The sequence below is a fragment of the Pongo abelii genome, chromosome 8 (assembly GCF_028885655.2).
Source record: "Pongo abelii isolate AG06213 chromosome 8, NHGRI_mPonAbe1-v2.0_pri, whole genome shotgun sequence".
Classification (NCBI taxonomy): Eukaryota; Metazoa; Chordata; class Mammalia; order Primates; family Hominidae; genus Pongo; species Pongo abelii.
The window spans coordinates 49,666,109-49,693,544 of record NC_071993.2 but is presented as its reverse complement, the minus strand read 5'-3'; the positions used below and the strand labels follow the sequence as shown (position 1 = coordinate 49,693,544).

At 41.8% G+C, this 27,436-nt stretch overlaps 1 protein-coding gene across 18 annotated transcripts; it reads left to right on the top strand.

Moving 5' to 3' along the window:
- Positions 1-8,592: 8,592 nt before the first annotated feature.
- On the top strand, positions 8,593-26,845 carry ZNF239 (zinc finger protein 239). Of its 18 annotated transcripts, XM_063727120.1 has the most exons (6): positions 8,593-8,676; positions 9,543-9,583; positions 11,126-11,179; positions 12,927-13,048; positions 15,204-15,321; positions 25,017-26,845. In XM_063727120.1, exons 5-6 carry the CDS (start codon positions 15,297-15,299, stop codon positions 26,483-26,485), a joined length of 1,494 nt encoding a protein of 497 aa, XP_063583190.1. In that variant the 5' UTR covers positions 8,593-8,676; positions 9,543-9,583; positions 11,126-11,179; positions 12,927-13,048; positions 15,204-15,296; the 3' UTR covers positions 26,486-26,845.
- The last annotated feature ends 591 nt before the right edge of the window (positions 26,846-27,436 follow it).

Sequence of the window (27,436 nt, the reverse complement as noted above, 5' to 3'; positions counted from 1 at the left end):
CGGGAACCACAATGCAAAAAAAAATAGATTCACTGCAAGTAAAAAAAACAACGAATTAAAACATACTACCAAAGAAGATGACGTAGCCACAAAAGAAGACAACAAGAAAGGAAGAAAGGAAGACAAAATTACAAAATAACCAGAAAACAAACAACAAAATGGCAGTAGTAAGTCCCTTCTTATCAATAATAAAACAGAATGTAAATGGACTCAATTCTCCAATTAAAAGGGATAGAGTGACTGAGTAGATAAAGAAATAAGACCCAACTATATGCTACTACAAGAAACCCACCTCACCTCTGAAGATACGCATAGACTGAAAGTGAAGGGATGGAAAAAGATGCTTCATGAAACTGGAAACCAAAAGAGAGCAGGAATCACTATACTTAGATCAAATAGAATACAAAATAAGACTGTAGAAAGACACAAAAGGGGTCACTATATAATGATAAAGGGATCAGTGCAGCAGGTGGATATAATAATTATAAATATGCATGCAACACCAGAGCTCCCAAGTTTAAAAAGCAAACATTAATAGGTCTGAAAGGAGAGATGGCATGCAATACAATAATAGTAGGGGACAGTCTCAGTAATGGACAAATCATACAGACAAAAAAATCAATAGAGTAACATCACAATTAAATTGCACACTATACTTAATAGGCCTAAGTAACATCTACATAACATTTGCCCAAATGCTGCATAACACACATTATTTTCATCAGCACATGGAACATTTTCCATAATAGACCACACCTTAGGCCACAAAACAAATCTCAATAATTTTTTTTTTTTTTGAGACAGAGTCTCGCTGTTACCCAGGCCAGAGTGCAGTGGCCTGATGTTGGCTCACTACAGCCTCCGTCTCCCAGGTTCAAGCAATTCTCCTGCCTCAGCCTCCTGAGTAGCTGGGATTACAGGTTCCTGCAACCATGCCCAGCTAATTTTTGTATTTTTGGTAGAGACAGGGTTTCACCATGTTGGCCAGGCTGGTCTCGAACTCCTGACCTCAAGTGATCCACATGCCTTGGCCTCCCAAAGTGATAGGATTATAGGTATGGCCACTGTGCCCAGCCTCAGTAAATTTTTAAAAGTAGAAATCGGGCCAGGCATGGTGGTTTACACCTGTAATCCCAGTATTTTGGGAGACTGAGGCAAGAGGATCACTTGAGGCCAGGAGTTTGAGACAAGCCTGGCAACAAAGTGAAACTCCATCTCTACAAAACATTTTAAAATTAGCTGGGCATGGTGGCACATACCTGTAGTCCTCGCTACTCAGGTTGTTGAGTGGGGAGGATCTCATAAGCCCAGGAGGTCAAGGCTGCAGTGAGCCACCATCGTGCCACTGCACTCCAGCCTGGGCAACAAAGCAAAACCCTGTCTCAAAAAAAAAAAAAAAAAGAAGTAGAAATCATATCAAGCATCTTTTCTAACTATGATGGAATAAAACTAGAAATCAAAAAGAAAAGAAACATCAGAAACTTCACAAACACATGGAAACTATGCAACATGCTCCTGAGTGACCAAAGGGTCAATGAAGAAATTAGGAAGAAAATTTTAAAATTTCTTGGACAAACGAACAGGGAAATACAACATACCAAAATCTATTCAACACAGAAAAAGCAGTACTAAGAGGGAAGTTTTTAGCAATAAACACCTTCACCAAAAAAGCAGAAAGACAGGCCAGGCACAGTGACTCATGCCTGTAATCCTGGCACTTTGGGAGGCCGAAGTGGGAAGTCTGCTTGAGGCCAAGAGTTCGATACCAGCCTGGACAACACAGTGAAACCTCATCTCTACAAAAATTTTTAAAATTAGCTGTTGTAGTGGCACATACCTGTAGTCCCAGCTACCCGGGAGACTGAGGTGGGAGGATCGCTTGAGCCTGGGAAGTCGAGGCTGCAGAGAGCCATAATTGTACCCCTGCACTCCAGCCTGGGTGACAGAGTGAGACTCTGTCTCAAAAAAGAAAGAAAAAAGAAAGAAAGAGTAGACAGACTTCAAATAAAAGAATCTAACAATGTGCCCCAAGGAACTAGAAAAGCAAGAACACACTTAATCCAAAATTAGAAGGGAAGAAACAATAAGTATCAGAGCAGAAATAAATGAAGTTGAGGTAAAATATATATATATACATAATATCAACAAAACAATTAGTTTTTTGAAAAGATAAAATTGACAAACCTTTAGCAAGTCTAAGGAAAAAAGAGAAGACCCAAATACATAAAACCAGAAACAACAAAAGGAGACAAAATAACTGAGACCACAGAAATACAAAGAAACATTAGAGACTATGAACAACTATACAACAACAAATTGGAAAACCTAGAAGAAATGGATAAATTGGACACATAGAACCTGCCAAGTTTGAACCATGAAGGAAAGAAAACATCAACAAGCCAATAACAAGTAATGAGATCAAAGCTGTAATAAAGTCTCCCATCAAAGAAAAGTCCAGGTGGCTTCACTGCTGAATTCTACCAAACATTTAAAGAACTAATACCAACTCTACTCAAACTCTTCAAAAAAATGAAAGGGAGGAAATACTTCCAAACTCATTCTATGAGGCCAGCATTACCCTGATATCAAACCAGACACACACACAAAAAAAGAAAATGAGAAGCTAATAACACTGATGAATGCAGATGCAAAAATCCTCAGCAAAATACTAGCAAACTGAATTCAACAACAGATTAAAAAGATCATTCACCATGGTCAAGTGGGATTCATCCCAGAAATGCAAAGATGATTCAACATACATAAATCAAGAAGTATTAAACATTTATTGATTTATGTTATACATTATTTAATAAACATTTATTGATTTACATGATACATTAATGTGATACGTTGCATTTACAGAACCAATAACAGAAGCCATATAATTTCAATAGATGCTGAGAAAGCATTCAATAAAATTTAACATCCATTTATGATAAAAATGCTCAACAAACCAGGTGTATTCCATACCTCAAAGTAATACAAGCCATATATTAGACAAACCCAAAGCCAACATCATACTTAATGGGGAAAAATTGAAAATCCTTTCTCTAAGATCTGGAGCCAGACAAAGATCCCCACTTTCACCACTTTTATTCAGTATAATTCTGGAAGTCCTGGCCAGAGCAATTAGGTGAGAGAAAAAAATAAAGGGCATCCGAACTAGAAAGGAAGAAGTCAAGTTAGACTTGTTGGCAGACAATGTGATCTTATATTTAGAAAATCCTAAAAACTCTACCAAAAAACTCTTTGAACTGACAAATTCAGTAAAGTTCCAGGACACAAAATCAACATACAAAAATCAGTAGCATTTATATGCATCAACAGCAAACATCTGAAAAAGAAATCAAAAAGCATTTTTTGATTTACAATTTGTCCCCATTTACAATAGCTACAAAGAATATAAAATACATAGGAACCAATTTAACCAAAGAAGTAAAAGATCGATACAAGGAAAACTATAAAATACTGATGAAAAAAATTGAAGAGGACACCAAAATATGGAAAGATAGTCCATGCTCATGGACTGGAAGAACTGGTATTGTTAAAAAGACAATACTACTGGCCGGGTGTGGTTGCTCACGCCTGTAATCCTGGTACTTTGGGAGGCCGAGGCAGGTGGATTGCCTGAGCTCAGGAGTTCAAGACCAGCCTAGGCAACATGGTGAAACCCTGTCTCTACTAAAATACAAAAACTTAGCCAGGTGTGGCAGCAGGCACCTGTAGCCCGTGCTACTCAGGAGGCTGAGGCAGGAGAATCACTTGAACCTGGGAGGCAGAAGTTACAGTGAGCTGAGATCACACCACTGCACTCCAGCTTGGGTGACAAAGAGAGACTCTGTCTTAAAAAAAAAAAAAGACAATACTACTCAAAGCAATTTATACATTCAATGCAATTGCTATCAAAATACCAATAACATTCTTCACAAAAAACATTCTTCACAGAAATAGGAAAAAAATCCTAAAATTCACATGGAACCACAAAAGACCCCAAATAGCCAATGCAATCCTGAGCAAAAAAGAACAAAGCTGAAGATAGCATAATACCTGATTTCAAAATATAGTATGAAGCTATAGTAACCAAATCAGTATGGGACTGGCATAAAAACAGACAAACAGTCGAATGGAACAGAATAGAGAACCCAGATACAAATCCATGCACTTACAACCAACTCATTTTCAACAAAGGAACCAATAACATACGTTGGAGAAAGGGACAGTCTTTTCAATAAATGATGCTGGGAAACTGGGTAACCATATGCAGAAGAATGAAACTAGACCCCTATCTCTCACCATAAACAAAAATCAAATAAAATGGATTAAAGACTTAAATCTAAATCCTGAAACTATGAATCTACTAGAAGAAAACATTGAGGGAACGCTCTAGGACATTGGTCTGGGCAAAATTTTTTTGTGTAAGACCTCAAAAGCATAGGCAACAAAGGCAAAAATAGACAAATGGAATTACATCAAACTAAAAAGCTTCTGCACAGCAAAGGAAACAACCAACAAAGTGAACAGACAACCCCACAGAATAGGAGAAAATACCACAACCTATCCACCTGACAAGGGATTAATAACCAGAATATACAAGGAGCTCCAACAACTCTATAGTAAAAACACAAATAATCTAGTTTAAAAATGGACAAAAGAGATCCGAATAGACATTTCTCAAAAGAAGACATAAAATTGCTAACAGGTATATAAAAGAATGTTAAACATCACTAATCATGAGAAAAATGCAAATCAAAAGCACAATGAGCTATCTTCTCACCACAGTTAAAATGACTTTTATCTGAAAAACAGGGAATAACAGATGCTGGCCAGGATCTGGAGAAAGGGGAATCCTTGTACACTGTTGATGGGAATGTAAATTAGTACAACCACTATGGAGAACAGTATGGAGGCTCCTCAGAAAACTAAAAATAGAACTACCATATGATCCAACAATTCCACTACTGGGTATATATCCAAAAGAAAGGGAATCAATATACTAAAGAGCTATCTGCATTCCCATGTTTACTGCAACAATATTCACAATATCCAAAATATGGAATCAACCTAAGTGGCCATCAATGGATGAATGGATAAAGAAATGTGGTGTATGTACATAACGGAATATTATTCAGTCATAAACAAGAATGAAATCCTGTCATTTGCAGCAATATGGATGGAACTAGAAGCCATGATGTTAAGTAAATAAGCCAAGCATAAAAAGACAAATATTGCATATTCTCAGTCATATGTGGGAGCTAAACAAAAAAACAAGTGGATTTCATGAAGACAGAGAGTAGATTGGTGGTAACCAGAGTTCAGAAAGAGTAGAGGTAGGGGTCTGAATAGAGGTTGGTTAAGGGGTATGTATTAGTCTTTTTTCACACTGCTATAAAAAAATGACTGAGACTGGGTAATTTATAAAGAAAAGAGGTTTAATTGACTCACACTTCCACATGGCTGGGGAAGCCTCAGGCAACTTACAATCATGTTGGAAGAAGAAGCAGTCACCTTCTTCACAAGGTGGCAGGAGAGAGAAGAACAAAGGAGGAACTTCCAAACACATTTCACAAACCATCAGATCTTGTGAGAACTCGCTCACTATCATGAGAACACCATGGGTGGAAACTTGTGATCCAATCACCTTCCCTCCCTCTACTTGTGGGAATTACAGGTCCTTCCCTCAACAGGTGGGAATTACAATTCAAGATGAGATTTGGGTGGGGACACAGAGCCAAACCATACCAAGGTATAATACACAGTTAGATAGAAAAAATAAGATCTGGTGTTCAATAAACCAGTAGGTTAACTATAGTTAACATTAACCTAACGTACATTTCAAAATAGCCAGAAGAGAATCATTTGAATATTTCCGGCATACAGAAAAGACGAATACTTAGCGATAGATATCCCAATTTCCCTGCTTTGATCTTTACACATAATATTAATCAAATTATCACATGTACCCCCAAAATATGTGCATCTATTATATATCAATTTTTAAAATTAAATTAAAAATTAAATTTTGGGTTTTGCATGTGAAAAAGGAGAGAATATGGGAGAAAAGAAATTGGAAACATCCCTTAGGGACAATTTTTTTTAGGAGTTTTGCTGTAAAGCAAAGCAGAGAAATGAGGTAGTGGCTGGAGAGAAATAGGGTGCAAGGTAAGGGGTTTTATTTTATGGACAATATTATAGTGTATTCATTAGTATGCTGATAATTCAGTACAGAATGAAAATCTTGAAATACAGAAGAGAGAGAAGGACCTCATTCATGAGAAAACATTTAACATCCATTGTGCAAAAGAATTTTCTCATATAGGAACTAGGGCCGGTGACTCAGAATGAAAAGTAGAGCATACAGGTTCTAACGCAGAGAGGAGGGTAGATGTGCCTGTGAGGCGGTATAGAAGTTCTCTTTACTCAGTAACAGAAAGTAAAGTCATCAGCACTCAGTGAGATGGGAAGAGTTGTCGGCGGCTTGAAAAGAGTAGAAGGCCAGGCATGGTGGCTCAGCCTGTAATCCCAGCACTTTGGGAAGCTGAGGTGGGAGGATCGCTTGATCCCAGGAGGTGGAGACCAGCCTGGACAACATGGTGAAACTTCATCTCTTAAAAAAAAAATACAAAAATTAGCCTGGCGTGGTGAAACAAGCCTATAGTCCCAGCTACTTAGGAGGCTGAGGTGGGAGGGTCGCTTGTGCCCAGGAAGCAGAGATTGCAGTCAGCCAAGATCGCACTACTGAACTCCAGCCTGGCTCAAAAAAATAAATAAATAAATAATGAAAAGAGAGTAGAACCTGTGAAATAGTCATTTAGGAGAACGGATGGACTAAGAAATGTAGAAGGATAGCCAGGCAGCATGAAGGGCCCCCTTGAACTTAGTGGTTATAAACTGAAAATGAAACCAATCATCCCAGCCATGTGGTTTTCTCAACCAACCTCTGCCATACAGGCGCAGGCCAGGAACTGGATTCAAGCACATTTGGGTTTCTATCAAGAGAATAAAACCAAGAAAGACTGGGACAAGAGAGTTAAGGGTTACTGCACATAAACAGGACTGGCCATAACCATGGGCCATGGCCTCTTAAATTGCGTGAGGAGAGAAGTGAGTACATGAGGAAGTAAAGGTCAGGGCAAGGGTGGTAAATCTAAATGGGGAAAAGCTCCGTGGTTTTCCACTGAAGAATGAGGAGAAGAGTAAGGTCCAAGGGAGACATTTTGTGTTCCCCAGGAAAAAGGTAAGACAGCATCTCTGAGGAGGAGACTGAAGGGGACATGGGCCTCTCCAAGCATTGCAGGCTGAAAATAACAGTCCTCCAAATATGTCCACGTCCTAACCCCCAGAAGCTGTGGATGTTAATTTCTATGGCAAGAGGGATTTTTTTGAAATGTGATTAAATTAAGGATCTTAACGTCAAGAGATTATCCCAGATTAGCCAGCTGGGCCTGATGTAATCACAACAGTCGTTATTAGAAGGACCCACGAGGAGCCAGTGCCTGAGCATGTGATGTGATGATGAAGGCAGAGATTGCAGTCATGCAGTTTGAAGATAAAGGAACGAGCCATAAGCCAAGGAATGCAAACAGTCACTGGGAGCTGGAAAAGGCAAAGAAATATTCTCATCTAGAACCTCCAGGAGGAACTAGCCCCACCAACACTGACTTTATAAAGCCCAGTAAAACTGATTTCAGACTTGGCCCCTCCAGAAGTTTAAGAGTAGTATAACATGTTTGTTATACTACTAAGTTTGTGGTAATTTGTTGTGACAGCAATTGGAAACTAACACACCAAGGAAGGCGGAGGATGTAGAAGAGAGGTCCAGGCAACATCTCTTTCCGCTCCAAAATAAATGTGAAAGAAAGGAATTGGGAAAAGACCAAATGGGTAGCTCTGTGTCACTCGGTGAGAAGTGAAATAAATGTAAAATCCTGGCATCAACAACCCTTGTGTGCGTTTAGGAGAGTTCTGACTGCTGGGAGCCACTTGTCTAATTCCCTCACCTCCTGTGTTTGTTCCAAGATCCCCTATTTAAAATTGCAAAGTACACCCCTAGCCCTACACACCCACAAACGCACCTCGCCATACACGCACCTCGCCACACACGCACCTCGCCACACCCCGCGCAGCTCTATGCTTTCTGTACCACCTCATGACACACACGATGCCATATATTTACTGTATTTATGGATTGCTTGTTTCCCCCACTAGAATAGGGCAGTGAGTTTTGTGCAAGCATCTTGAACAGCTCCTGGTACACAGTTGGCTGTCAATTAATATCTGTTAAATGGATGAACTTCAGAGGTGAGATGGAAGATGCCGAATGGCAAATATTCACTTCAGAATGTTTTGAAAGGTAAAGATGAAATTATGGGTATTTACATCCTTTTCCCCAATAGTATTTTAACAAATGAAAATCACCTTAACAGGTATTCCTAAAATAATTCTTATTTGTTTGTAATAAAAAACGAGGAGGAGGACTTGAATACACGCGTCGCTGACTCAAAAATGATCCCCTCTGCCCAAGAATCCCATACCGCACAGCGCAGAGCGCAGGGACCCGCGCCGGAAGTGGGCGTGGCTCGCCCGCGGCTTGCTGGGATTTGTATTTCGGGGCTCTAGGCGCGCGAGCGGTCAGCATCCGGAATCTGGTCCCTGCAGGCGTGGGGTTCCACGTGGGAGGTGAGACTGGCCGGGCTTCCCCAGCCGCTGGCAGAGGCGTTCAAGGGTCAGGAAATGGGTGTGCCGCGGGGAAGGCGCTGGGCCGCCGAGCTGCAGAAGCCGGGAGGGCGGCGATGGTAGAGCACGCGACCAGCGGAGGCGCGCCCCGCGGCGGCACGTGTGTCCCGGCGCCGCATTTCCGAGCTGCTGCGCCCCCGGGGCCGGGCTGCGGCCACACCGAAGCCTGTTGGGCCCTGCAGCTGAGCGGCCGCGCCTCCGATGGCCCCTCCTCCCTCCTGGCCGAGCTCTGGCCTGGGCCGGCTGGGGGCTTCATGGTTGGCCACGCCGGCCTTTTCCTCGCTTGTGATGGGCGTTACTGCAGGGGGGTTTTCGGTGGACGTTAGGCGACGGAGGGGGGCTCCTGTAAGAGACTGAGGTTTCTGTCCGCAGCACTGCCTTTGCTGAAAAGAGCTTGCATCTGAGCCCCCGCACCGCAGGAACGCGCCAGGCTCCTGAGAATGAGGTCGGGGAAGGCGTCTTGGGCAACCGAAATCCATCCCGAGAAGCTCCTCCTCTTAACTAGAACTTTAGGACAGAGATCGGAAAAGTCAGAGGAAATGGGCACTGCTTAGAGCTGCCGGCGGCTGCGGAATTTACTTAGCCTCTTGGTTTTGGGGGGAAGACGGCTTGTTCAATCGAAAACCCTGTGGAGAGAGATGAAGGTGGTGACAGAAAATGCGTCACAACCTCTCACCTGATGGAGGGAGTGTGAGTGGAAGGGTTGACTGAAGAAGCGTCAGAGGCAGGAGCGGAGTAACTTTTTCCCTGCAGTCTTGCTGGACTTGATTTTCATGGCTTTTTCTCTTTCCCTAACTCTGCCTTTCCAGGAATCCATCCCCTCTGGAAGTAAGAAATGACCAAGGTCCGGGTGAGTTGGCGTTCCATTTCTCCTAAAATGCCATCTCCCTGAAATGTCCCTGTGCCATGTGTTGTTTTCTTTATTGTCAGGCCCCCAGTAAGGTATTTTATAGCTATGGATGTAGGGACATTAAGATACTAAGGACATGTAGCTAGCAGATGATGTCACCAGGGTCTGCACAGAGAGTTTTCACTGGCCCATCCTGCTTCCAATAATTTATTCCACTCCTCAGAGCAGTGGACTGTGCCCTCCTGGGGAGCCTCTCAAAGCCTGCCTTTTCCTGCCAGACATTTCACTCACATTGAAAGTCATTCCAAGCTATTCCACACTCATCCCAGTGCTAAGTGGTCTCAGCAAAACAGATGGAATGATAAACCACGGTGCTTTTCTTCAAGGAGCTTACCATCTTGATGAACATATTACCTGTACACAAAAAAATGCATATTAATAGTGATAATTTATTAACTATGAGTCAAAAACGAGGAAATTTGTTAAATGGCAGCACAGTGGTTACAAAATCACTCTAGAAATGCTTTTCAACCAGGTTATGCATCAGAACTCTCTGTGGCGTTTTTTTAAGAACTAAGCTTCCTTCTCTATTCCAGACCTAGTGAAAGGAGAGTTTCACTCCTTTTTTATTCTTTTGATCTTTGTACATCCAAAGGTTTATTGTGAAATATCTCTCTATACACTTGATATAAGTGTCTCTAGGGTAGGTAAAATGAGTTATTCATCCTTTATACTCAGGTTGATTTGTTTTCTTTCACCAGCATGTCTACATATTTAACTGTTCCAGTAAATTTTAAATTACCAAGTCGTACTTTTTTAAAGAGAGTTCTCAGTTGTCTCCGTAAAACCATCTGTAGGAGGCTACCTCAAAATTAACCCTTAGACTCCCAGGGTATTTGAGATGGTCAGCCCCCACTTAGAATCCCAGGGTGTTTGAGATGGTCCGCCCCCTCTTTGCCCTGTCCTGGCATTTTATGGTGGAGAGCTCTAACTCGGCTAACTCTGAGAGAGCCGAAGGAAAGTGCCTTGTCCTTTGTTGCAGAGAGCAGAAGGCCAGAAGTAAACCCCATGTTTTCTAACTTCAGGCTGTTCTTTCTCCATTAACTAAACAGGTCATCACATCAGAAGTTGTTTGAATAAAATATCAGACTGTGTTTTAAGGAAAAAAAAAATGTTTTTTAACACTACCAGCAAAGGCCATCTTTTTGCTTGGCAAATACTGCCCTCACACACGTAAGCTCTTAGAAAAAATCTGTTTAGAGGACAGTAAGCTGTCTTGAGGTACTGAGAGCATGGCTTCTCTGTGCCCTGAAAAGTAATTGAGGACTTCAAGGGAGATTAACCTTAGGAGAATCAATACATTTTCCTTCCTTCGCTTCTGCCTGCTCCCTAATGATTAATTATTCACTGCCGCTGCAACTGGGGATTGCTAGTTTAGTAAATTTTGAGATTCTGGTGTGTGTTACACAACAACTTTTTTAATTTAAAGGAAGGACTTCATTCCAAGCACTGTGTGTTTTCTATGTACCACACTGTCCTTAGGTCTGCTGAAAGGCAGGAGTCTTAGTTAACCCTGCCCTTCGTCTGTGACATTGGGTAAGTCACTTCGCCCTTATGAACTGTGGTTTTTTTCATCTGTAAACTGAGGGTCTTGGGCTTGACTGTCTTTAAGTTTTCTTTTAGTTGTATTATTATTCATTTAAATTGAATGTGAATTTATATTTATCTTTCAGATTCCAAGTCAATTATGGTAGTTGCTGGGGATTTAAAGATGAATTGAGGCCAGACATGGTGGCTCACACCTGTAATCCCAGTACTTTGGGACGCTAAGTGGGGAGGATCACCTGAGGTCAGGAGTTTGAGACCAGCCTGGCCAACATAGTGAAGCCTCATCTCTACTAAAAATACAAAAATTAGCTGGTCATGTTGGTGCCTGTTGTAATCCCAGCTACTCGGGAGGCTAAGGCAGGAGAATCTCTTGAACCCGGGAGGTGGGGGTTGTAGTGAGCCGAGATCATGCCACTGCACTCCAGCCTGGGCAACAGAGTGAGACTCTGTCTCAAACAACAAAGATGAGTTGAGTGTAGCCCCTATCCTTCAGAATCTTCCAGCCAACTTGGGAGACAGACTTAATAGCTATAGTAGAGGGATGTGAAAGATGCTATGAGATCTCAGAGGAGGAGAATTCTAACTCATCCTCATGCTTCAGAAAGAGGCTATTGTCCTGGGACTGAAAGCTCCAAAATGAATGGGAGAGCTCAATAAGTTAGGGCGTATTATAGAAAGGACTGTGCTAGACTCAAGTGTGATGTGTTGAATGCCTCCAGGTAATCCAGTGTGCTTCTTCCTGCTTTTCCACTTCAAAGTAAATTGTTAGATACAGCAGAGATGGGCTCTGGAAAGAAGTGGAAGGCCACATGATGGCATGTATGTAGTTCTGAGGAGGTTGACATTTGTCTGATAGAAACAGGAAACGATTGAACTTGTGACCTTCCTCTTTGGTTGGCCTTTAGAATATCAAGTCTGCTCTCCCCACTGTAAGCAGGAGCACAGCCTTGGAGTGACTCCTTAGTGCCACTGATACCTGGGAAGACTGTTGATTATTCAGTGTTTCAGTCCCAGCTTTGTCTTGCTTTAACAGGACCACTAATTTCCTTTCCTTTTCTCCCTTCCCTTGTCACAGTGATTCTTCTCATTTGGTCTACTCCTGTCATTTTTTTACCTACCACAAAGTTAGTAGTCCACCAACATATCCTTTCCCTTCTCAGAATGGAATCCCACCTGCCATTTTATCTTGAGGACCTTAAAAAATTAATAACTCTGGTTGTCTAACCTAGGGACTGAAAGATGACAAAAATTGTACTGCAAAGAATTGGTAAGGAGTTATTGTAGCTTAGGTAAGAAAAAAAATTAAGGGTCTTACTAAGACTGGCAGTGGAAATGAAAAAGAGGTAACACATTGGAGGGAAATTTAGGAGGCAGAATTGACAGGATCTGAAATGGTTTGAATATTGTTGAGGTAGAGAAGGAGGATTAGACAATCCAGACGACTGGATGGAAGACGGATAAAAAATAAGGGAGAGAAAAGATGATTGGTGGGCTTGCATCTCTGAAGATAGAAGAAGGGATTTGATCTAGAATGCACAGGAAGAGATTAGCCTTAAACAGAAAGAAATTTTTTTTTCTCTGTGGTCTGAAGAGAAGTTCTGCTTGGGAAGAGCAGCCAGTCTACCTGCTTTTAATATGCCATGGGTCATGCGTTGCTAAAGGATGTAGTGATGGAGCTTGAAGGCAGCAACATTTGCTTCTGTTTGTTTGTCCCACCTTTACTCCGGGGCTTTAGCCTCCTTTTCCAGCCCTCTTCCTCAGAGTGGAGACCAGTGACCTTGAACAGAAAGCTTGGGAGACAACACCCATCCTTACCTTCATCTTTACTCTCATCCTTCCCCACTGGTGACAAGTTGGGTAAGTCATGTCACTCCTGCAGGGCAGGCCCAAGGAAGGAGGGAGTGGTGCCTCTGTAGCCTCAGGCCGAAGCTGGCTTAGCTGATCAAATTTATGAGACAGTCTTTATGACTTTTTATATATTCTATCACTTTACTTTTGAAATTGTGCCTTAGAGAGTGGTGCCAGCCCATGCACTGTGCAGATATAAGTACTGAAATTGAGAGTTTGAAAAACAAAAACAAAAAACTGGTTCTTCACCACAGGCAGTTTAAGAAGCATTGCTTCATCAGACAGAGCCCTGAAGGGAACCAGATTTGCTGACATTGACTGAATAAATATTTGGACTCCCTTTATGTGCCAGGCCCTGCTTGAGGTCTTGGGGATGCAGTCATGAACAAATGAGGCAGCCTCTCTATTCTTGGGGAATTTAAGTCTCAGCAGGGAGAGACAGTAAATAAGAAAGCAAGTGAATAAGAAAATAAGGTAAGGCATAAGTTATAAGAAGAAATTAATTAAATTAAACCAGGAAAATGATATATACAGGATGCTCCAGTGGATTAGATGGTCAGTGACATGCTTTCTGAAGAGGCAACAGTTGGACTGAGAGCTGAATCATGAGGAATGGAGAGGGCAGCGAGCGCAGAAGCTACAATGAGTTTGATGCGGTTCAAGGGCCTGCTGGGTCACTGGTGCTGAATATGATCATAAGAGAGGCCTAGGTTGGGGAGGTGACAGGAGGGCCTCACGGGCCAGGATGAAGAGTCTGGATTTTACTCGATGGCCACTGAAAAGCCTTTGGAGGGTTTCACGCTTGGCCTTGTTTTTGTTTTAAAAGATCACCTTGGCTGCCATGTGGAAAATTCATGTTTGGGGGAGCAAGAGTAGAGTCAGACCAACCAGGAGGTTGGTGTGGGTGAGAGCAAGTGCTGCCTAGGCCTAGAGAGGTGACAGTGCAGGGCAGGGGAGCTGGGTGGATGCCGATATGCTTCAGCGGTAAAGGAGGTGGGTGATGGGTGAGATGTGAGGATGAGAATGAAATGACTTCAGGGATTTTGGTTTGAGCAATTGAGTGGTTCGTGTGGCTGTTTACTAAAATGGGGATGACTGGGGAAGAGCAGATGCTGATGGATATTGCTGGAGCAGGAGTTCTGTTGGGGCCTGTTAAGTTTTTTGTTTTGTTTTTTGTTTGTTTGTTCGACTCACTGCAACCTCCGCCTCCCGGGTTCAAGAGATCCTTCCACCTCAGCCTCCTGAGTAGCTGGGACTACAGGCACGCACCACCACACCTGGCTAATTTTTGTATTTTCAGTAGAGACAAGGTTTCACCATGTTGGCCAGGCTGGTCTCTAACTCCTGACCTCAAGTGATCCGCCCACCTCAGCCTCCCCAAATGCTGGGATTACAGCCGTGAGCCACCGTGCTCAGCTAGGGCCTGTTAAGTTTTAAGCACCTTTAGACGTCCCAGTGTAGATGTTAAAAGGTAGAAAGCTGGAGTCTGGAGGTGAGGTAAGAGGTTAGGGCTGGAAATAAATATTTGGCAGTGAATGGTATTTTAAGTCAAGGGATCCCTCAGGAGAGTGTTTTATGGCTGTGTATATGTGCTATTTTATTTTCCCAGTAATGTTCAACTACTTAGTTTAGAAGAGGAAGAACAGAAAGCACAGGAAGGGATTTTTAACTTGTAGGATATTAGAGAGATTAATATTTTAAGAGTAGAGGGGTCCAGGTAGTGGACTAGTCCCGATTATCATTATTACAGTTTGATGAAATGTGGCTGAGATCATTGGCACTGTGGAGATTAAGAAATGTGAGGTCAGAGTGTTGGGTAAATTGTTCCTGCGAGTGTTAAGGTTGACAGGATAATGGTGGGAATGAGGTGAAGATGACAATTCAGCAATGACACAAGAAGAGAGTGACACAGAAAGATTCAGTAGCTGAGAACTTGGGCGTAGATATGTTGTGGGCAGGAGGGAAATGATTTGGATGGAAGTAGCCAAGTAAGTGAGAAAGGAAAGACTTTCCAACAAAACTTGGCCTAGCTCACTCAGATCCCCTGAGCTGCAAACTTCTTCTATACCTTTCTTACCTTTTCCAGTGCTGCTGACTCCACCCCATTTCCAGGGGATTTGTACAGATGGTTGTTTGTTGAGGATGAATGTGCTTAATGTTTTAGGAACCAGTTACATTCAAGGATGCCTCTGTGGCCTTCACCGAGGAGGAGTGAGGCCACCTGGACTCTGCTCCCAGGAGGCTGTGCAGAGCTGTGATGCTGGGCAACTACAGAAACTTTGGTGGGTAAGGACATGTGAACTTGGATACCTGCCCATTGGCCTCTTTGTTTCCTACTTCCTTTTTGACACAAAAGGATGTTTTCTGACTATTCTAAGCAGCTAAAGAACTTGGTAAGAATTGGAGAATGGTAGTTTTACCGGGTTGTCTCAAAAACTATACCTTTTCCATCCTTTATAAGCCAGAGGTGGGACTGATTTTGCTTTCTGCACAATCACCCAATCCCTGTGAGTTTCTGAAATGTGATCTCTCAGATGGAGCGAGATAAAGATCATTATATAATAACAAGTGAACCCCAAAGAGCACCAGGCATCATGGCAAGTTATAAGTCAGGCTAATCCACAACAGAGGAGTCCCTTTTTCAATGTTCCAGGAGTTATCTGATATCTTGCAGTCTGTGTCGAAAGCAGGGACTTCCGGAATGTTTCCTATGTGCTACTGTTTTACCTGATCTATTCACTTACTTCCCTTCTACCTCTGCAGGAGGTTGTGGTCTTTCCCAGTAATGGTCACTTGCTTCTCTGTACTCTTGCCTTTCCCCACATTTCCCCCACATTGGTCTTGTGCCATCTTTGCTTGGACTTTATTTTTCATTGAATGTCCTCCCCCTGCCTGACAATATCCAGTTTCCATTATTTCTTTTCTTACACATTCAGGAATTCATCCCTCTCCCCTCCCAAAAATAATCAAAACTCATGGTGAGACACTCTCATACCCTACAAATAGATAAAACACTTCTTTGTTTTTTGTTTTTTGTTTTTTGAGAAGGAGTCTTTTGTTTTTTTGTTTGTTTGTTTGTTTTTGAGACGGAGTCTCCCTCTTTCGCCCAGGCTGGAGTCGAGTGCAGTGGCACGATCTCAGCTCACTGCAACCCCCACCTCCCAGGTTCAAGTGATTCTCCTGCCTCGGCCTCCGGAGTGGCTGGGATTACAGGCATGAGCCACCACACCCGGCCAGATAAAACACTTTTTGACTGCCTGAATCAAGGAGCCTTAAACATTTTCAAATGCAGTAATTCATTTTTTAGATATCTAGTCTAAGGCAATAATTAGTAATTTTAACTGAAAATTGTGAACAAAGATATTCATTATAGAATTATTCAAAATAGTGAAAAAATTATTTGCCCACTAAATGTATCACAGGGGATTGGTCAGGCAAATTATCATGGATCACAGAAAAGTATGTAGCCATTAAAAAATATGTTCATAAAGAACTTAAATTAGATGGGGAAATGAATGTATACCTACTAGGTTGAACCACATGAACTTGCCATTTTATAGCCAAAAGCAGCCATTCTACAAAAAACACTGAAAAGTGGCTGGGCACAGTGGCTCCTGCCTATAATCCCAGCACTTTGGGAGGCTAAGGCGGGCAGATGGCTTGAGCTCATGAGTTAGAGACCAGCCTGGGCAACACAGCGAAACCCTGTCTCTACAAAATATGCAAAAATTAGCAGGACATGGTGGCAGTTACCTGTAATCCCAGCTACTCGGGAGGCTGAGGTGGGAGGACCCCTTGAGCCAGGAAGGCAGAGTTGCAGTGAGCCAAGATGACACTACTGCACTCCTGCCCTGGTGACCGTGAGACCCTTCTTTAAAAAAAAAACACTGAAAAATGTGCCATCATGTTAGCTTTCAGGGTTTTTGCCTCCCTCAGTCCACCGTGGGGCCCTGGTTCTCTTCCCTCAGTAACTGTGGCCTTTCAGTTTCTATTTTCAGCTAATCCTGGGGAGTAAAGAGAATGCTACAGGGCAAAGTGGTTACCTCCAGGTAGTGAACCAGGCCTTTCCACGTTCTTTATATAAACCCAGTGCCTGTGCTCTGTTCTTGTACCAAAATTGCCCACTTGGAAGTCACCACTGAACTTTTGTCTCTTTCAGAGTTTGTTCCTTTTTTAATTTTTATTTCAGCATATTTACCATTATCAGTTTTACTGATGGTTTCTATAGTGTTGACCTTCTCTTGAAATTCTTTGTCATGCATGAAATCATAGTTTTTCTGTTTCCTCCAGCTTCTCTCTTAGTCCTTTTCTCTGTAGATTCTCTGGCTTTTTTTTTTTTTTGAGATGGAGTCTTGCTCTGTCGCCCAGGCTGGAGTGCAGTGGCGTGATCTGGGCTCACTGCAACCTCCGCCTCCTAGGTTCAAGCAATTCTCCTGCCTCAGACTCCTGAGTAGCTGGGACTACAGGCACATGCCACCATGCCCAGCTAATTTTTTGTATTTTTAGTAGAGACAGGGTTTTACCATGTTAGCCAGGCTGGTCTTGATCTCCTGGCTTCTGTCTTTTTTTCTAACTTGAAATCTCAAAGGGCTCTTTGGTTTTAAGTTACATCATCAGTGTTTCTCGGCCTTTTTCTTTATCATTACTCTCTCCCTGCCAAAAGGAGACAAATTAAATTTCTCCTTTAGAGAAATTTAAGTATGAAGGAATAAGGTTTTGTCAGGTAGGATTGTTTTTGTCAGTCCCAAACCAGCATAATATGTAAGATTTGTTTGGCCAGGTGTGGTGGCTCACACCTATAATCCCAGCACTTTGGGAGGCCGAGGTGGGCGGATCACCTGAGGTCAGGAGTTCGAGACCAGCCTGGCCAACATGGCAAAACCCCGTCTCTACTAAAAATACACAAATTAGCTGGGCGTGGTGGCAGGTGCCTGTAATCCCAGCTCCTCAGGAGGCTGAGGCAGGAGAATTGCTTAAACCCGGAAGGTGGAGGTTGCAGTGAGCTGAGATCATGCCACTGCACTCCAGCCTGGGTGACAGAGCAAGACTCCTTCCCAAAAAATAAAATAAAAAGATTTGTTGTGCCCCCTATGAACCAATTCTCACCCTTGGGGACATTATTGCCCCTGAGAATGCATGGTATGTCCACTTATAGGAGGAGCTGTTACACATTTAATGGTGTTCAACTCGCCTTTGTATTTTGATAAGCCTAAAATTATTTTCCTTTTTAAGTTCCCTTCTTATATTCCCACTTTTGTCAGTATTAAAGTTGTTCCAGTCTCCTAGTTTAGAAATAGGCCATGACTATATTCAATTTCTCTTGGGCCAGGCGTGGTGGCTCATGCCTGTAATCCCAGCACTTTGGGAGGCAGAAGCAGGAGGATCACTTGAGCCCAGGAGTTGGAGACCAGCCTGGGCAACATGGCAAAACCCCTTCTACAAAAAATATAAAAAATTATCCGGGCCTGGTGGCATACACCTGTAGTCCCAGCTACTTGGGAGGCTGAGGTGGGAGGATCACCTAAGCCAGAGAGGTTGAGGCGTCAGAGAGCAAAATTCTCCAGGCTGCAGCAAGTAAAGATCTCCAGGCTGCAGCCTGGGCAACAGAGTGAGACCCTGTCTCAAAATAAAAAAAAAGTTTCTCTCTTCTCGTCCTCAGTATCTAAAATCTCCCACCAATTCTTTTTTAACCTTAACTTCTTTTAAGTTTATTAACACTCCTAGATCCCACAGATGTTGCCCTAAAATGAGTCTGTTTAACACTTAAAATAGGGTAAAAATTAGTCAGATTGTTGCCATCGTTTTTCAAGCTTAAGTTAGATGTTACAGGTACACTTGTCTCCTTTAAACATCATTTATGATGTCATTCTTTGGAGTATTACTATACAGTCGGTAAGTCCTATGAAGAATGGAACACTGCTCTGAGAGAACAAAGGCATGTGATGGAATGTGGGTTGTGTATGTGTCTTAGGGAGAGCCTCTGAAGTGACATTAAACTGGGAGCTAAGGGATCAATAGTTTAAACAGGTGGCTAGGGAGGAGAAGAACATTCCAGGCAAAGAGAACCACACAAGAGGAGACCCAAAGACCTGGAAGGAGGAGTGTGGTAGACCACAGGGTGCATCTAAGAAGGACTGAGAAGAGGTGGTGAACATGGCCTGGCTCAGTTATGGCGTTGAAGGCACTGGTAAAAAGTGGATTTATGACAAAAAATTAGCCAGGCGTGGTGGCGCATGCCTGTAATCCCAGCTTCTTGGAGGCTGAGGTGGGAGAATCGCTTGAGCCCAGGAGGTGGAGGTTGCAGTGAGCTGAGATAGTGCCAGTGCACTCCAGCCTAGGAGACACTGTGTGACCCCATCTCAAAAAAAAAAAAAGTAGATTTATCTTCAGTGGGCAGCCATTGTATCAGGGAATGGTGTGCTCTGATTGACCCAGTATCACTGTGACTGCTCTGTAGAGAGTGATTTACAAGTAGACAAAAATGAAGTAGGAGATGGGCTTCCAATTTCAAGCTCTGCTCTAGGTTTTCATTGTTATTAACATAAAATGGAACATACTTGTTCAACATTTTTCTTTTATGCAAGTAAGACATAAAAGTCTCAAAAGCTCAACACAGTATAATATGAAATCAAATCACTTTCTATGGACTCTGTACTTATGTATGTACAAGTATATATATTAAAATTTTATGAGATTACACTGTGCGTATTTTTAATGTGCTGTTTTATGCAGTATGTGTTAGAGCTTTTTTCTGCCATGTTAACTCCCTGTAAAAGGACCCCTTTTCTCATGTCTATTTTCTCCTAATGTTATACACTCATTCTTCATATTTTTTTTCTTCTTCTTTTTCTTTTAGACGAAGTCTCACTCTGTCGCCCAGGCTGGAGTGCAATGACACAATCTCGGCTTACTGTAAGCTCCACCTCCCGGGTTCAAGTGATTTCTCCTGACCCAGCCTCCTGAGTAGCTGGGACTACAGGTGCCCGCTACCACGCCCTGCTATTTTTTGTATATTCAGAAGAGACTGGGTTTCACCGTGTTGGTCAGGCTGATCTCAAACTCCTGACCTCAAGTAATCCACACACCTCAGCCTCCCAAAGTGCTGGGATTACAGGCATGAGCCACCGTGCCCGGCCTCATTCTTCATATTATTTTAAACATTTTTTTAAAAGCTAACATCACACTTTCATTAAAATGCATCTTTCATAAAATTCCTCCCACATTCATTTTCATATACCTATAATTTCTATAACCACTAGCCATTTCCAAGTATTGTACGATATGGCTGTTGAAGCAATATCCTTTAAAATCCATTTAATCATTTCAGCCCATTTGATGATTTAACGCTACAAACTGCCCTGTTTTTCTTTTGTCATTTTTCTTTTTCATTTTTGCCATTACTTTTGAAATTTATAAACAAAGTGATACACTCACCTGGGTAAAACAAGTTGTGTGGACAGCTCATAGTAAAAACATTTCTGTTTCCTGACTCTGCTGCTCCATCAGCCACAGTGTGGCTTCCAAAGGCACTCAGTTTTCACCTTTCTAGCTGTTCCATATTGGGTTTGTCTTCCTACTCCAGACAATATGTTTACATTTTGTTATTTTTCTCTCTCATGTAAACAATAAATGCATTCACATGGTTAAAAAATAAATATAAAACGTGCACAATGAAAAGTTTCTTTCATGTCTGTAGCTCTTGTCTATCCAGGTTCTGGTCATTGGCCTTTAAAAAGTGAGCTGTCTCATGTAAATGTCATTTCACAAATTATGCCTGAAAATCTGAAGAGTAAAGCTCTAAGTTGGAATGCTGAGTGCATATATTTATGACATTGATAATTGTCAAAATGTCTGTCCTTCATATCAGTTTACATTCACAAGTAATGTGTATCTTCAGACTTCGGGTTTGTGCTAGTGTAACAGGTGGAAAATGGTACTTCAGTATCCTTTAAATTTAGTGCATTGTGATATACTGTTATTTCTCAGTTTGTCAATATTTTGTAATTTCTATTGACTTCCCCATATTATAGATGAGGATGTAGCTTTTTTATATTACCTCCTCAAATGCCTAGCCTCCCAAGAATTTATGTTAGAGTCATGTCAGTGATGAATGCTTACAGTGCTTTGACTTTGTAATTAGTTGTTCACTCTAGAGTCAAGTAGTACAGTATGATTATAGTTCCTTTTTTTTTATTTTTCCTCTGAAGCTAATACTTGCTTTTTAAAAATATATTTTATTTGGGGGGTTTTGATTCCATACTGTTATTGTAGAGTTTTGTTTATTTTTTTCTTTTATTTTTCAACTATGATTTTGGGGTTTGGGGGTTTTTGTTTTGTATTTTGTAGAGAGAGAGTTTTGCCATGTTGCACACACTGTTCTTGAACTCCTGAGCTCAAGCAATCACCTCGCCTCAACCTCCCAAAATGCTGGGATTACAGACATGAACCACCACGCCTGGCCTAATTATGTATTGTATTGACTTCTTGGCTTACTGTTATTTCTTGCAGCATGTATCCTTTTTCTTAAATTTTAAAAAATTTTGCTATAGTATATTCCTGAATGATTGTTTTAGTAATTGAATCTTTTCATGTCTGAAAGAGTGTCTATTTTTTCCTCCCATTGAAATGGTTAATTGGCTGGGTAAAAATTATAATTTCGCAATGACTTTTAACCCAAAATTTGAAGATATTGAAGATTTGCAATATTGCCGATTAGTTGTTCAGTGTCAATATAATTCTCATTTATTTGCACATAACCTGGCTTTTCTGTTTGGAAGCTTTTAGCATTTTCTGTTTTTTTGTTTGTTTGTTTGTTTGCTTGTTTTTTCCTTGAAGTCCTGAGGTTTTAAAAGAGTATGTTTAGTTTAGGGTCTTTTTACATACCATTTTTTAGCATTTATTGGGCCCTGAATCTTGAATTCTAGGAAACATTTTTTTGTTGTTATTTCTTTGATCATTTTCTCTCCCTGTGTTCCATCTTCACTGTCCTCATGCAGCTCCTTGGAGATGGGCTTTTACTTTTATCTTTCTATTTGTCTGTCTTTTCATATGCATTCTTGGAGAATTCCTCAATCTTCCATCTTAGCCATGTGTTCATTTTACTATTTAACTCATCTAGATTGCAGGCGTTTGACTAAAACAGTCTGATACATATCTAGGAAACAAGTGACATAACCTATCATCATCTTCAGTCATTTTATTTAGAATTATTATTTTTCATAGCAATATGTTTATATTTTATTATTAGATTGTGTTTAAATGTGATATCCACTCCAGTTTTTCTGGGATTTTAATTATGTACCTTTTAAATTCTGTTTGTCTCCTTATATATTTTTTCAAAATTCTTGTGTTCTCAGCATGATATTGGAGTGTGTCCTCAACCCATGCTTGACCCACTGTGGCATGCATGTGTGTTCTACTTTAGGGGACACTTCTGCTGATTGGGCTAGGGAGGGAGGTAATAAGAATCCAGATGGTGGATGTTATAGGCCTTTTTTTTTTTTTTTTTTTTTTTGACAGTTGGCAGAGCTAGCTGAGGTTTTATCTTGGGAAAAAGAAAAAATTTGAATTGTTTTGTAGCTGGATACATGGGCAAGGGGGCTACCCGGGCAGTAAACTCCCCCCACGGGTGGGCTAAGGGCTAGGGCTGAGCCTCAGGTGGGCCTCCTATTCCCTGTACTCCCCTGCACAGTGATGTAGGCCATTTTTTAAGTCCACCTCTTTTGCCACTGAGTTATCTGGGGCATGCCCTGCTTCTTCATTTCCAGTGCTGGGCTGTCTTCCTTGTCAGAACTCCTATTAAAAAGTTTAGCTTGAAGTTTTATCCTGGGCACTTATGTTGTCAATTACTTCTTTTTTGTACCTTAATCCATTGGTCATTGTGTAGGTTCAACATTACCTCAACCTCTGCTTCTGTCTTCAGTCCAGTTAATGTTATTAGCAGTCTTTCTTTGGCAGATCATTTATTTTATTCTTGAGGCTTTATATGAGGGCACTGCTGCTAGCCATCCAATATTTCTATTTCTAAGAGGAAGAGGGTGGGCTGGGAGAGTGCTGCTAACAGCAAAAACTAGCACAGCTGTTAGGAATGCCTAAGTTGAATTAAGAAATGTCTTACTTTATCATTGTTTATTATTTTCTGAGACATAAACTCCAGAGAAATGGGGTCAGTGCTCCCTTTGCAATTATTGATTCTGAGTTTAGTAATTGAATTTCTATGATTTCTTAGGATGTTTTACCCATGAAGAAGCCTCCTGTTATACATAATTTGAGCTGTACATTTTTTCCCCTAGTTCCTCCATCACTCCTAATCCATCTGCTCGTTATCATTTAGGAGTTCCTCAATGTTTTTATTCTGACGATGTCAGCCTTTCTGTTTTCCCAAGAGTATTATGGATTTCTTGACATTTCAGTTTAATATTAGGCTATTCACTCTAATTGTTTAAGTCTAGGGGAGGGTTTTGTTTTTGGTTTTGTTTTTTAATATACCAGTAAGTCTAAACTCTGTATTCCTAGCACAGTTCTCTCACAGGAGTTCCAGACCTATATATATCTCACAGTTTACTGACCAGTACTGCAAGAATGTTCCACCAACACCACAGATTATACAAGGCAGATTTGAGTTCTGCTGCCTTCCCTACTTCAGCCTCTTCCTTTTGCATTTCCTATCTGATTATATAGCACCACCATACCGTCACTCAGGCAGGGATCCCAAGGAACAGGCTTGGTGCCTCCTTTCTCTTCTAGGTTTAGTTTGTCATCACATGATCTAGAATGAATTTCTCCCATTCTCTCCACAACTATCATCCTTACCGTTTTTCTTCTGATTTGCTATGGCAGCCGTCTCGCTACCTAAAGTCTTGCTTTCCAGTGGTGTTTATTGTCACAAAGTCAGTCATTTCACTCTGAATTAAAATTCTTTAATAGTTTTCAAACCCTTCAGGGTTTAGCCCCGAGGTCCTTATTATTAGACACTAAGCCCTTTGCTCTGGCCTCTTACTTCCCCTCCGTAGCACATTCTTCACCACTCTTAACTGTTTTTATCTCCTTCATAAGAAGCCACTTGTAGTTTTCTTTAGCATGTCATATTTTCTCTCCATGTTTCACTTCTTTTTTTTTTTTCCCCCCTGTCATTTTCTCCCAGAAATCTTCCTAAACACAGGGTCTGAGTTGAGTGTTCCTCTGCTGTGCTTTCGTGGCTGGTTAGGCATACATCACCTGTACTGTATTGTACTATACGTTCATCTACACCACTCACTTAGTATTATCATTATTTGGTATATTTGTCTTCCCAGGAAGCTTTAGCTTGTTAAGCAAAAGGATTTATATTTTCTTCCTTGTATCCCCCACACCTATGAAAGCAGAATACCAATTAAATGCAAATTGACTTAAAGGAAAGTAGGCCAGGTGTGGTGACTCATGCCTGTAATCCCAGCACTTTAGGAGGCTGACGCGGATGGATCACTTGAGGCCAGGAGTTCGAGGCCAGCCTGGTCAACATGGAAAAACCACACCTCTACTAAAAATACAAAAATTAGCTGGGCATGGTGGCATGTGCCTATAATCCCAGCTACTTGGGAGGCTGAGGTGGGAAAATTGCTTGAACCTGGGAGGTGAAGGTTACAGTGAGACCAGATCACGCCACTATACTCCAGCCTGGGCAGCAGAGTGAAACTCTGTCTCAAAAAAAAAAATGAAGTGAGATGAGATGAAATGTTATTGTTAGCAAGGATATAGGACTTACAGCCTTCTATAGGATTAGTTAGGGAAGACTTTCCTTGGCTATGCTTAAAAGCCAAGAGAAAATTTCTGTCTTGTACCCAGATACAAATGTACCTGACCTTAACCCAAAGGACATGACTATGAAGACAAGCTGAACTTTTTCCTAGTTACTAAGACTTCAGGCCTTAGGCACTGTCACTCTGAAATCTTGAAGTCTACCCTTTGTTCTTACCACTGAATTGTCTTTGTTCCCTAGGAGACTTGAATGAAAATTCTGTGGAGAATCTTCAGCAGGAAACACTTCAGGATCTGTTACATGAGCTTTCCTTCTGGCTAGTTTTGGAAGGCATGGCCAGTACAATTACTGGAAGTCAGGATTGTATTGTGAATCATCGAGGGGAAATGGATGGGGAGCCTGAACTAGATATTTCCCCTTGTCAACACTGGGGAGAAGCATCTTCTCCTATTTCCAGAAACAGGGACAGTGTGATGACTCTTCAAAGTGATTGTTTCAAAAACATTGAAAGTGAAACATATTTGCCTTTGAAAGTCTCAAGCCAAATAGACACACAATACTCTTCAGTGAAGTTCTGTAAGAATGAGCCTCGGGGTCATCAGGAAAGCAAACGTCTCTTTGTAATGGAAGAAAGCACTGAGAGAAAAGTGATAAAGGGGGAAAGTTGTTCAGGGAACCTTCAAGTTAAACTGGTGTCTGATAGACAAGAACTGGCCTCGCCATTGTTAAATGGTGAGGCAACTTGCCAGAATGGCCAGTTAGAAGAATCTTCGGATCCCATTGACTGTAACTGCAAAGACATTCATGGATGGAAATCACAGGTGGTCAGTTGTAGTCATCAGAGAGCTCACACAGAGGAGAAACCCTGTGACCATAATAACTGTGGGAAAATACTTAACACCAGCCCAGATGGTCATCCATATGAGAAAATCCACACTGCAGAGAAACAATACGAATGTAGTCAGTGTGGTAAGAACTTCAGTCAAAGCTCAGAGCTACTACTTCATCAGAGAGACCACACAGAAGAAAAACCCTACAAATGTGAGCAATGTGGGAAGGGCTTCACAAGGAGCTCGAGTCTGCTTATCCATCAGGCAGTCCACACAGATGAGAAGCCTTATAAGTGTGACAAGTGTGGGAAGGGCTTCACCAGGAGCTCAAGTCTGCTCATCCATCATGCCGTCCATACAGGCGAGAAACCTTATAAATGTGACAAGTGTGGGAAGGGCTTTAGTCAGAGCTCCAAACTGCACATCCACCAGCGAGTCCACACTGGAGAGAAGCCCTATGAGTGTGGGGAGTGTGGTATGAGCTTCAGTCAGCGCTCAAACCTGCACATCCATCAGCGAGTACACACGGGAGAGAGGCCCTACAAGTGTGGTGAGTGTGGGAAGGGCTTCAGTCAGAGCTCGAACCTTCACATTCACCGGTGCATCCACACGGGAGAGAAGCCTTATCAATGCTATGAGTGTGGGAAGGGTTTCAGCCAGAGCTCGGATCTTCGCATCCATCTCAGAGTCCACACTGGAGAGAAGCCCTATCACTGTGGCAAGTGTGGGAAGGGATTTAGCCAGAGTTCCAAACTCCTCATCCACCAGAGAGTACATACTGGAGAGAAGCCCTATGAGTGCAGCAAGTGTGGGAAGGGCTTCAGCCAGAGCTCCAACCTTCACATCCACCAGCGGGTTCACAAGAAAGATCCTCGCTAAGTGACATTAGCCCATTCAGGTCTTCACAGCGCTCATACTGTAAAAACTGTTAAATATTTAGTATCACTCTTACCTTTATATTCTACAAAGGAGAGAGATGTAAGGGTTATTTAGATATGTTCCCTCACTGAAAAATCATTCATTCAAAGTATTTAAATATCAAGCACTTTGTTATGCTGTACAATGAATGGATTGTTCTTGTTTCTCAGATGGGTAGAGTAAAAGTGTCTGTACTTTACAATTCAACTACATATTCTACCCAGCATTTTAACGGCAAGAACTTTATATTTATTCTCAAGCAGGGCATGTTTCCCTTTGTTCACATTCTCTGAGAAATTGAAACTCTGGTTTCTCTTCAAATTATGTGCCTTGTGTTTTTCATATTTCTTTCCAGTCCTGATTAGCCCCCTCTAAACTATGATTGTACACTGCATCCATTTTAGGCCAAGAGGGCAGTTGGAAATACAATGGACGTGGAAATTCTTGTGTTTATTGCAAAAAGATATAATAGTTTGTAGCCACACAACAAAAAGCTGGAAGAGAGTTACTCATGTAGTACATTCCCGTATACCATTTTGATAGGAAGTTGAACAGCCCCTCCCAGGCAACTATTTAGGAACATAAGTAGTCCTTTTTGGTGAGTACAGCTAGTTTATTGGGATACTTCCAGAGTGAATGTGAGGGAGGGTCCAAAGTAACATGCCTGGCACTTTGGGAGGCTGAAGAGGGTGCATCACTTGAGCCTAGGAGTTCGTGACCAGCCTGGTCAACATGGCAAAACCTTGTCTCTACAAAAAAGTGCAAAAATTAGCTGGTGTGCTGGCACAGACCTGCAGACCCAGCTACTCAGGAGGGTACCTGAGAGCAGGTGATAATAACAAATAGATTCCAGAGGCAGAGCTGGAAAAATGAATACATAAGGAGCAGGGGGCAGCTTAGAGGCTGCAGAAA